This window comes from Notothenia coriiceps, unplaced genomic scaffold (assembly GCF_000735185.1).
Source record: "Notothenia coriiceps isolate Sejong01 unplaced genomic scaffold, NC01 NC01_scaffold00019799, whole genome shotgun sequence".
In the NCBI taxonomy this organism is placed as follows: Eukaryota; Metazoa; Chordata; class Actinopteri; order Perciformes; family Nototheniidae; genus Notothenia; species Notothenia coriiceps.
This window is the reverse complement of record NW_011352500.1, coordinates 818,501-830,880: the sequence shown is the minus strand read 5'-3', so window position 1 is coordinate 830,880 and position 12,380 is coordinate 818,501. Positions and strand designations below refer to the sequence as shown.

At 39.8% G+C, this 12,380-nt stretch overlaps 1 protein-coding gene across 3 annotated transcripts in view; it reads right to left on the bottom strand.

Annotated features, from left to right (window-relative positions):
- Positions 1-12,380, bottom strand: part of pcsk5b (proprotein convertase subtilisin/kexin type 5b) — a 73,892-nt gene that overhangs the window by 42,565 nt on the left and 18,947 nt on the right. For all 3 annotated transcript variants that reach the window (XM_010779107.1, XM_010779108.1, XM_010779109.1), the window contains exons 6-11: positions 10,838-10,926; positions 10,011-10,183; positions 7,027-7,239; positions 5,319-5,419; positions 1,250-1,353; positions 237-354 (exon numbers count right to left, since the gene is read on the bottom strand). In XM_010779107.1, coding sequence (XP_010777409.1) covers positions 237-354; positions 1,250-1,353; positions 5,319-5,419; positions 7,027-7,239; positions 10,011-10,183; positions 10,838-10,926 — 798 coding nt within the window. The remainder of the gene's footprint in view (positions 1-236; positions 355-1,249; positions 1,354-5,318; positions 5,420-7,026; positions 7,240-10,010; positions 10,184-10,837; positions 10,927-12,380) is intronic.

Sequence of the window (12,380 nt, the reverse complement as noted above, 5' to 3'; positions counted from 1 at the left end):
TTCCCCCTTCCCCCTTCCCCCTTTAACCAAGTGAGTATTAGTGTGGAAGAACCTGCAAATCGAGATTTAACAATGACATTTTGGTGTAATGTCTGCTTGTCCATATCTTTTCAGAAATGTTGAAAATGCTAAAGCCGACTGATGGTTCTCTGGGTTTTAAGAGGAACGCGCACACTTTAAAATCAATACTTGTTATTAGCAGGCTAAGTCAGGACATGTCTGTTTGTTTGTTTTACCTTATTTGTCGGTCTGCGGTCTCCACACAGACGTGCTGACTGGGAACGTGCGTCCATCGCTCCGCCTCCATCACCATCGCCTCAGCGTCCATCAGACCGAAGCCGTACAGGTGGCTTACTGTGGGAAACAAAGAGAAGTCACAGCTGAACAGACTGCCAACTCTACAGTCACTCATTAAAATGATGGTTTATCAAAAAGAGATTGTTTACACTACAAACTCCTTAAGGAATATTCCTCGTAAAGACTTTTATCTCTTGGTTATTACATTAAAATGTGCAGAGCATAAATTGTTTTAATATTCTAAACAGGCGGATGAAAATACTGAGGACATTTAGGCATTACTCAAAACATTGTAAACAAAGATCGAACATCAGCAAAGTAATGAAGAAAACATGCATTCCTCCGATACTTCTCCCTCCTGTTCCTCTTTAACAAAAAAAATCTGAAAATCTCCAGGAACACTGGGCCTGCAGCCCGGCTGACCTCAAGGACACACACACACACACACGCACGCACGCACGCACGCACTTAAAGTTACAAACAGCAAACACAACAAGCACTCTGACAGATGGCGGCTAGTGATGAGCTCATGAGGACTGTGAAGGTAGAACAATAATAGGAAACTGCTCATCATCATCACTGGAAAAAACTTCAGGAGTAAAAAATACTGCATCTAGAGTTCTCTTTAACTGTTTTGTGTCTTTCAAACACACTACACCCCACCATGAATCTTAATGCAACCATTGCATTTAATCTATATAAATCTAAAGATAAACTGATAGAATGAAGTTGCAAAAAACTTTTGAGTATTTTAAAGATAGTTTTGTGTGGAATTGCTATTAAGATATTGAGATTCTTGGTTGAGAAAAGTGTAGTTTAGGTGTATGTGTGTGTATAGGTGTGAGTGAGTGAGTGAGTGAGTGAGTGAGTGAGTGAGTGAGTGAGTGAGTGAGTGAGTGAGTGAGTGAGTGAGTGAGTGTGTGTGTGAGTGAGTGTGTGTGTGAGTGAGTACCATTATAACCAGCAGCATTTGTCTTCCAGTCGGGGGCGCTTAGATGTCCAGCTCTAGAGGTCTTTACAATGATGTGCTGAACATCTCTCCATGAGAGACGGGCACTATAGTGGAAAAGAACACACAATTACATTAGGAAGACATAAGTAAGCAAGAACAAAGTCACATTAAGTAATGCTTTTTCTGCGCGTTTACTTAAGCACACATACATTTATACATAAATCACATTTAAAGCAAGACTGAGGATTTAAATGCAGATATTATGAAAAAAATGTTTTGAATAAGGCACAAAATCTTCCTTATGATGTACATTCAGACATGAGCAAGAAGGAGGATAGATAGATGAAGGAGGAACATTAAAAGTGTAGGATAAAAGGTGGAAGAGGTTAAAAATGCAGCGCATGGAGGGGGAAAACAGCTTAAATGTATAACAAGGTAAATAAAACATAGTAATAAACAGTAGGTGGAAGATTACTGAGAGAGAAAATTACAGAGAGGCATAGATGGAGCGCATAGATGCCCATTCATCCGTCACTAGTCTCTCAGATCTCACGTGAGATCCATTACGAGATGGCAGCCATGTGCCTCGACTGCTTTGATGTCCAAATGCTACATTAAAAAGGAAAAACCAGTAAGAAGTGGGTCACCAAGTCTCATGGGATTCCCTTCCATCTCATATGCCGACCAGATGCTCTTTTCCCTCCCATCAGGTCACTCCCTCCCATCCCAGACCTCCACAATCTGCACTACATAAAACTAGTTTTCAAAGTTTAAACACTGCGATTTTAGAAAATGCACACTAGAGTCAATGGGTGCAAGGTTGGTTTTTTTACACATTAGCTCTCAAATCATTCTTGGATTTTAATTCAACTAATCAAATTAAGTTTTGGAGTTATCCAAGTTATATTTAAGACAAACTGCTTTCTGATGTCAACAGTAATTAAGGCATAACAAAGTCTGTAACAAGTTCAAGATTAACTCATGGCCTGAATTCATAATCAAATCCAACTGAATACATAGATTGAATTGATGCAAAAAATATCAAGTGAACTTAATAAAAGGACAATAGCACAGTTACTCGTAGAAATTCAGCATAATTAATGTTCGGATCAATATTAATAGGCTTAGCTGCCACTGTGTGATTGAGGTTCCATCCATGTTTTATGGTCATTAATTAAAATTAACTTTGGCAACGTTATCTAGGCCACCACAGTCTCCCATAAACAAGCCAATGCTAATTAATGGAGTAGCATGCATACTGGGAGAAACCAGCAGCAGATCAGTGTGCCCAATATAGGTTACTCGGTGCTTCTTTTACGTGTAATTATGGAAAAACACACATGGGTAATTTGCACAGAAAAAGCTAAATGGGATGTATAAGAGAAAAATTAAGAAGCAAAATGACAATGGTCCATCTTTGTCTTAACTTGATCGGTCTGTAAGATTACCCGCTAAACTACCGTCTGCTTTTTTTAACACAAAAATCTGCCTCTCTAGATTAATATTTAAATTTGACAAATGTAGAGGAAATCAAATGTTCTTTTTAGCTGCGTTTATTGCTTAAAACCTCCCAGTAAATGAGATTATTATCTCTACTCGTCTATGTTTATCCCTCCTGATTTCCTCACTGAAGTCCCCCGCCTCCATTTTCACTTTTCCCATTTCTTCACTATGGACAAAAGGAAAGGGGAAAGAAAGGAACGTTTCTGAACCTTAAAAGCGTTGCCACTTGCCGTGCTAGACTGACGCTCATAAAGGGATACATCACGGGCTGACTTAAAACATATTAAACTTGGCAAAATAGCAGAGAACTGAGCATGGGACACTTTTTTAAGTAGGGAAGGGAAAAGACCTGGCAATATAAAGTTTAAAGAAGTCTAGCGTAATGGCGTCTCCACAAGTTTGTCAAAGAGTTTCCTCGCTTTCATTCACCAGATAAAAGCAGATACGATCGGTATCGCAAAGAGTTCGTCTAAACGCTTCCCTTTCATCCGCTTCGCCCACATGTGGATGCATGCAAGTTTATCTATGTTCGAAAGCCAATGAAAGGTTAGAAGGCAAGAAAAAATGTTCCCATTTAAAAAGAACTCATGATGGAGGTGGAGGCATCGCATGCATGACAGAGAAGACACGAGAGCTAGCAGATAAGAAGAAAGCAGACAGGCAAGAAGCACCGTGTGATAATCTTGTTGAGGAAACAGGCTTATGTTCACAGCACTGCCTGGAAACCGAGAATATTTTTAATTGGGGAGGATTTGGATTGGATCATCTGGGTTGAATGAATTGACCTCTTCTAACTGAGCCGCTCAACGTGTGATGATGAGGTAAATCCCAATTCAGAGTCTCTGCACCTGTACTGCACTCTTCTAATCAATTCATTGAACACAAATGAAGCACATCAACACGTTTTATAATGGGTGGGGAAGGGATCTCTGTTCTCTCACACTAAACATCAACCAAGGACAATCAAATAAATAGTTAATTGAAAATAAAATCTTGAAAATAAGTCTTACTTTTCAAATTTTCTTAACTTATATCACAGTACACACTTTGAAAGTTGGCACATTTGATGTTTACATTTGATGTTTATCATGTAAGCATTTTAGCCCCAATTGTCTATTGGTAGCACACAGCACGATCATGCTTTAAATGCATTAAATCAACAAGAAATGAGGAGAATTGGGTTTTAAATTATCATCACACCTTTTCTGCAATAATGATGACATCACTATCCAGGGGATTATGTTTTAAATAACAGAAATATCTTAAGACAGCCATTAATACATCTGTTGCCTTTACACTGAAACACTTGTTTAAGAACACGCACTAACCAGGAACATACAGTAGTCGATGCACGATCTCATGAATAGACTATTGTTTTATAGACATGGACTATTTTTATAGGTGTATAAACATGAGATAAAACACTGTGTGCCAGAGGGCCATCATTGGGACAACCATAAACTGATAGAAAGTAGATCAGCACAGAGTCCAAACACCCTGGTCTCTGAAGCTCAGGACCCTGTGACACCTTTTAACCAGAGAAGTTATCATGTTTTCAGCTTTGTCGCAGGGTTTTTGTGCTGCGTGAATGAAAAAAAATCTATTCCCAACCGGCAAAATCATCAGAAACAGCTATAAACGTTTTGTTTAAACACTAAAATAAATCATATCTTCTTTGCTCATTAACATATAGTCATGGAATGACTTTCCAGCTCTAGAAATGGGACCATTCAGACAGCATGTGGATGCACCATTAGCCTTAAAGGAGGTCAGTTCTCTTTGAAGGCCATGCTTTGCAATAAAAATTATAAAAACAAATGATATGTCCCAGCTTAGGTAAACAGGGGCAGGGATTCACCAACTAAAGTATAGTTTCCCATCACATCAACACACTGTCCCCATTGATGTTAGCCTTGAATCGAGAGTAATGGTTAACAATTAACAGCTGATGACCCTGGCTTTTCAATTTTACCATCTGCACAAACATTCAGCTAATAAAATGATATTTGTGATAATCTGCTTTGGACAAACCAGAAGGAGTCCTGTCTTTATACAGCCCTTTAAGATAAGGCATTACATGACATGTTATTTAGCAGAACCTTCTGAAGAAGAATCAGTAAATGTGAAAACATCCCTCCTCAGAGGCTGCTTAAGTGCTGAAACTCTAAACTAACCGGATGCCGGTTTCTAATGTAAGATACTAAGATAATATGCTCTAACATTTACATTCACAAGCCAATCCTACAGAAGTACAATTACTTATGTTGTACTGCTCAAACTAAAAGAAAGGAGCTGAGTGTCTATGAAGAGTCAATGTATAGTTTTGGTATTCCGCTGCAGAATTGTTGTTTGGGTTACTGACTTAAACAGAGTCGGCTTTTCAAAGTATTTAAATGCATCTCTGTGTGCTGACTTGACAATGGAGTATTTGTGAGAAAGTGCTTCCCCTTATAGATCAGTGAGGCCAGGGGACAAGAGGGCATTAGAAGGTAAGAAAGGGACACAGGGACAAAGGGATGAAGGGATGAAGGGATGAAGGGAAGGGATGAAGTTAAGTGGATCATACTTTGCCTCCAGGGCCAGAGCAATAATGGCAGCAGCCATGGGAGCTGAGGCCGATGTCCCTGTGTGACTGTCTGTACATCGATGCCTCAGGTCTGTTGTGATCTGAAGACAGAAGGAGAGGTAAGACAAAGTTAGACAGGGGAGGAAAGTGAGATGAAAACACATTACAGGTATTAAGAAGTAGAAAAATGGGGCAGGGAAGAGACCGCAGACGAGAAAAGAGTAAAAGTCAGAGACAGGACTCAAAAGGAAAAGTTTAAAGAAGAGGAAAAGAAGACTGTTACAATGGTGGCAGGAGGAGAATGATAAATAAACAGAGAGAGAAAGAGATAGAAGTCGTGAGGTTAAGGAGAATTTGGAAACTTCTGTAACACCAGAAACTCACATTCAAACTGTGAAACATAAATGACCAGTTTCCCCAAGAATTCAAGGAATCAATTAAATCCCTAATTTAGAGCTGTACTGAATCTTTGATTACAATTCTGTACATATTTTTAAACCAGATACTTCTACAAAGTTGCAGATAAAGATTAAACTACATTTATATTATTTGTATTGTACTATTTTAAGAGTTACATTCTAGTGGTGGCTGTGTAGAATTGTTTCACCCTTGTTTGATCCAAACATTTTCTAATAACCCCAAGTATTAAAGTAAAAAAAGAAGAATTTCTCAATCCTGTAAATCGCTTTATACAATTGAGGATTTGTTTTAAGATTCATTTTTGAATCATATCATGAAATGTCATTCAAAGCTTCAATGGAAAACTTAAATTTGAAGGAACTTTGAATGTAGAAAAATGCCATTCAGTACAGCTCCTCCCCGAGTACAAGTCAAGGACAAAGAGTACGAAAGAAGTAATAAAAAAAAATGTTGTTAAAGTGATGTATGTACGCTTTAATTGTATGGACTTTAGACAGCCAACTAGTCAAACAGCTTGGCAGTCAGTACGCCAAGAAAAGCTTGGTAAACTTCCAGTTTGAGCCCTCTTCAAAGGACCATTCCTTGAGTTTGAGGGATCGACTGAAGACACACACAAACAAAAAGTGAAACAGTAGAGTAAGACGTGAAATGGTCCAATAGCATTTAGTAGACAGGACATTGTGTGCTCAAGAACATTAGACTGACAATCAGATATATGGCGTTCTACTGTAAGTGTACAAAGCTGGAGTGTGTGTGTGTGTGTGTGTGTGTGTGTGTGTGTGTGTGTGTGTGTGTGTGTGTGTGTGTGTGTGTGTGTGTGTGTGTGTGTGTGTGTGTGTGTAGCATCAGTACAAGGAATGTAGCAAGACACTGCCAGAGCAGCTAGTTTACAGAGTACAACTGTCACTGTCCATCCCAGTGGATTATGGGAGTGGTTTTGTCAATTTGGGTGAAAAGAGGCCACACAACTCGACCGTCAAGTACTGACAAACCAGGCCAAGTTATTAATCTTGTACTTTTAACAGAAATGATATGGAAACAAAATGTAACTTCCCATTCCACATATGGGCAGTTTCAGATGTAAATCAATAGTTATCTAGGACAGCGAGGCATACCTCAAAGAGTCCTATATTTGAAGACAGGAAACATAAATCGTGTCTAAATTGGAAATTAGGGAAGAAGGAACAAGAACTCTCTACCAGCAGTACAATATGCCATGGATGCTAGTGCTTCTTTCAAGAACGTATGTTCAAATATACTACACAAACACAAACACTTCAGTCCTTACAATCTTTCGGTCGTAGTTCTCCCCGCTGCTGTAGGTGGTGGTCAGTGTGGACGAGCACTCCTCCAGGTACCAGGGTTTGCGTCCGCTCTCTGCTGTGCTGGAGATGGAGATGGTGTAGATGGAGTTGGTGTAGCCGTCGCAGGAGCAATGGTCTCTGCTGCGCCCGCCGTTGCCTGAAGCCCAGACGAAGATGGAGCCACGACCCTTCCTCCCCTGGAAGGAAAGAATGCAGAGAGAACACAGTCAGAGGCTGCAGATCTATCTCAGTATTTAGAGATGATTATTCCTCACCAGCCTTTGTTATAGGTTGGTTTTCACATGATCTTTAAATCAAGAGGCAGAGTATCAATTTATGTGTTTAATGTGCAGAAATCACTGTTTAAATAAATTGGGGATGACGGAAACAGTGGGGTTGAGCTGCGAACATCAGTTGGGATATAATGTTGGCACTCAGGATATTGTTAGTGTCTGGCAGCAGGTCTGACGTGTTTGGACACAAGTACATATTTTTGATTCAACTGGGCAAAAAGACATTGGTGGTTTTTCTCTCTTTTGAAAAGTTGACATTGGCGAGTGACTTAAATTGTTTGTTTTCCCCATCTCAGACTTTTCCATTTATTCTCACATAAGTAGCAGAAAAGACAAGTTAGGATATTTACTCGCTGACATCAGACTTTATTTACTACCAACATGGTCCTAGTAGCGCTATAAGTCAGGTAAAGGACATTATTTAAAAAGTGGTTTTTGGGGAAGTACATTTTTAGCATCAGGTCTTGTGCTTTAGTTTAGTTTTTTTGCCCTTGGTTTTTTAGAGGGAAGATTGTTCGCACATTGTATTAGAATAAAGGGTTGAAAATAATAAGTCAGTTCCATTCCCCTTTTTGTTCCTACTTACAAAAAAATAAGTTTTTTTTACATTTTTTTACATGCCTTGTAGCATTACGTTTTCAGCAAATAAGCCTAGAGTCTTTATACAATAATTGAACGTTCGTGATTTGGTTAAACCATGCGCAAATATTCACATTTGTTATACCTGAGGCCCAATACATGTGCAAACAGGCAGCTTTTTAATATTCAAATCTAGGTTTCCAGAAGTTGTTACAAAATATATTAAAACTCAACCCAGATGATTTCAAAGGATCTTGCTATTTTTCCGTTTTAATTGGAAACTTTTCACTGGAAGGCAAAATGAATTGTACCATTAGGTTAGACATTGTCAGTCCAAAGTTGTCAGAGTTGGAATTAATCTAAAGCCCGCCCTGGTGGAGCCACACTGAGCTGGTCACTGAGCTGGTGATGTTCAACTGAAGTGTGAAGGCAGGGTTCAGCAGGGAGTCAGCAAAAAAGACATGTGACAAAGTGAGTGACACTGAGATTCACCGGGTTTGCCAGGGCACACTCAAAGAACACTTGTGCACACACACACAAAAAAGATATAAAAGGTGGAATAAAGTTCTTCAAAAGGGGACTTCTGTCAGGCAGCGATAAGCAAGTGGAGCCCCTCTGAGTGAGAGGGGATCAGACAAGAGCAAACGCTGACAGATGAGAGCAATGGCGCTTTGAAAGGATAAAGAGGACAAAGACTGAGAGGGAACAGTGAGTAGAGAGGACGAGGGGGAGAGGAGGATGAAGGTCAAGAGGGGTAAATGTGAAACTCATAGAACAATCATAATGAAAAGAGAGCAATGATTACATCGTTATTGTAAATCAAATATCTCTGGGTTTTGAACTTATCAAAATTATTATTGTTATCTTGGGGTTGTGATGCTCGTTTTACATACAAATGTTTTAAAAAACAGTCAACCCGTGTGTCAGAAAATAGGGCCGATTAATAAACAATAAAGAGGATACTAAGTTTAAGTTTTTAAATGTCCTACTTTTGGTCACTGTTTGGATTAAAAGCTAAATACACAAAAACAGGTTTCGCCTTATTAGGGAAAGGAAAGACATTTTCTTACAGATTTCACACACAGAGTTACAGAAACCTGAGTACAACCCTCTCCACATCTGTCAGTGAAATCTAACACCTCAGCTCTCTGTGATAAACTGTCTCTTCAGAGTGTCACATAGATACCTGTAACACTCACAAGCATGTCATGTCCACTCAGCTTCACAAACACAAACACACAGTGTGAGGGCTGAAGACATATTCACACGCCCAACTCTTGGCAGTTGGACAGATGTCTCCCTCACCTCTGTCCTCTTTCAAGGCCAGCCTGTCAGGAGCCACGAATACTTTCTTTTACTCACACTCCCCACCTGTCCGTCCCTTTTTTGTAACATGCCACAGGCACTTAGCCTTCAAGCAACAGTTTCTGTCTCACCTCCTCGAAGGAGTACATCTGCATGAGGCTGTGGCTCAGTGGATAGTGTGCTGGACTTCTAATCAGGGGATAGCAAGTTCGAGTCCCACTGCAGTCAACATGTCGTTGTGTCCCTGGGCAAGACACTTCACCCCAAATTGCTTGTGTGGGAATTGTCCACACTGAATGTATGTAATTCGCTTTGGATAAAAGTGTCTAACAAATGACATGTAATAAAATAACAGAGAGGTGTGTGTGTGTGTGTGTGTGTGTGTGTGTGTGTGTGTGTGTGTGTGTGTGTGTGTGTGTGTGTGTGTGTGTGTGTGTGTGTGTGTGTGAAAGTGTGACCAGTAAAAGACATCGCCCCTCTTAACCTCTGTTATAGCTTTTCCACTCCACACAGCCACCAACACAGCGGCAGCTTGTCGTTATGCAAATGAAGCGATGAATATGTAAATGAATGTATGCTAATAGTAATGTCCGAAGCTTCACAGGTAGAGGTAGCCAGGGAGGACTTTGGGATACAAGTAAATGAGCGTGAAACACACATCTGTGCAGTGCAAACTTTTTTCTCAACAGATGGATACTAGAGTCTAAGTCTGAGCCACGCATAAAGCATATGTTCAATTATACGATTATGTTCTTGTAATTGTGTATGCATGTGTGCGTGCATGTGCCCACCATACGGATGCCGTTCTCAAAGGCCTGCCTGGCCAGAGATGCCGGTCCGTCCACGGTCTTTCCGTCATCATCAGGTCCCCAGCTGGCGCTGTAGATGTCGATGTGCTGCGGCTGGAGGCTCAGAGACTTGGCCTCCACCATATCTGTTACATCACCATCCAGCATTCGCACACCTGAAACACACACACACAAATGGATTGTATGGTTTTTCACTGAACTACCTGGTATGAAAAAATGTATAAAGCCAGTTAAGCTGCTATCATTATAATGATAACAAATTCAGGAAAAAGTGAGGAAAAAACATTCATTAATCAAATATACATTAGTGAGCAAGTTTTTCAGTATGCTTGTCCCACATAACCACTGAGGTGGATGTCTTCAGGACACACAGGTTGTCATCGTAGTGTGCGCAATTAAAATGAAGTGGGTAATCAGACTTGAAAAAAACCAAATGTGGTGTAATGAGTAAATTACTTCAGTTTTATCGCAAACGTGAAACTTAAAGTGTGTTTTGAGTGAGAGAGAGGGAAAGCAGGATGGATGGATTCAGAGCAGATCAGTTTGAGGCCAAAAGGAAATTAGCAGTAAAGTTGTCTCCGGTGTTTAATTGTAGAGTGACACACACACTGCTGAGCCTCTGGTTATCAGGGCAAGGTTTAAATGATTCCAGCTCCTATTACATATTCGTTTTTAGTTGGTGCCGTCACAAGAATGCGTGTGTGCAGAAGCAGTCTGATGTATTGATTAGAATTCAGATCAATCAGTTATAAAAAAGACAATCTAATTACACAGTTCATTTTAGTTAAACCAGAAAAAATATAACTCACCTCCTATTTTGGCATTGTAGGCAATTCCCACAATGCAGTGGGAGTTGTTTGCGGCTGCAGCAACTTCGCCCGCACACCGTGTCCCATGCCTTAGGAAAGCGGGATAAATGAACATCTTATTACACAAAGCTAAAATAAATGTTGTGCGTACACAGGAAAGAGAGCAAACACAAACTACCAGATAAACATGCAGCTTTTGAAGTGGAAAGCAAGGACACTTTCACATCAACACACAAATAGATGTGTACATTCCTGTAAATGCAATCCTAAACTAAATAGTTTTACAGTAATAAGTGTTACAAATGTAGCAACCACTGTAAATATTTCTACTAAACTTGTTTATTCCTCATCCCTATTTCCTCCTCACCTAACAGAACAGAAAAAGGTAACATGTTCCTTGATGCCAATGTTGTGTTTGTATTAGACACAGAAAAACAACAACATCTATAACAAGGCTAAACGAGATAGAAAACATGAATGTGTTTTTTGACTGATATTGCAGTCGAGACATGATTCATGATATTGGTGGGAATTTAAATTATTAATCTAATTTGCAGGAAATAAGATAGAAAATGATCATATAATTAATTATCTGTGAGGATCTCCGCCAAATTATGACTTCTTTAGTTCCCGGATTTGCAGGCCGTTGTAGGTAAGCTTTCTTAACTCAGAAATCAATTTTTAGTCCGGGATTTCTGCAACACCACAATGCTGAATTTCAGAATTAGGACAAATAGTTTGTCAAACATATTTCTCCTCCTGTGATTAGGATAGGGTTAGATACAAGTTACTAGAAGGGCTGCACGATGCGGGGAAAAAAACATTTAAAATAATCTTAAAAATTGCAAGATAATTATGGTGTTCTCTTTTAATCAGGATCTGTAACAAACACAAATGTTTTGCCAAGTCTGTAGAATCAGATCTGTAGGCTGGAATAACTCTGCAGCTCCACAATACTTCATTCAAAATGGTAATTTAACATTTAACACATATTTAGCCTCTAACAAATGTTGCGCTTCCTGAAATTTGAATATATTTTTGGGGAAATCGCAATATCGACTAGTGACTAAGATAAGTGGTAGTTGTTCAGCCGTAGCTGAAACAATATCCAACACATCCGTGATTAATCTCATACACAAACACACTCACACACACACACACACACACACACACACACACACACACACCAGGGTAACATTCCACCAGTAACTGCAGTGGTGACAATCGGCCCGGGTCAGCAACCAGCGTAAACAAACATCACTATGTTTGCGTCCGCCGCCTCCTCAAAAACACCACGCTCTGGATCGGCACACACGCACAGAGACACACACACCTCCTGCAGAGAACATCTGCAACACCACACCCCCCGGGAAAACTGCTGACCGCTGCCATGGAGACCGAGCACCTAGCTTTCCAAACCCCTGAGGAACACAGACTTTACTTTGCTTCCCTGGACCTTTAAACTTTTTACTAACTTAGTGATTTCAGGTCAACATTTATTTACCTTGATCAAATGTTTGAATATTGTTTTAATCATCACTGT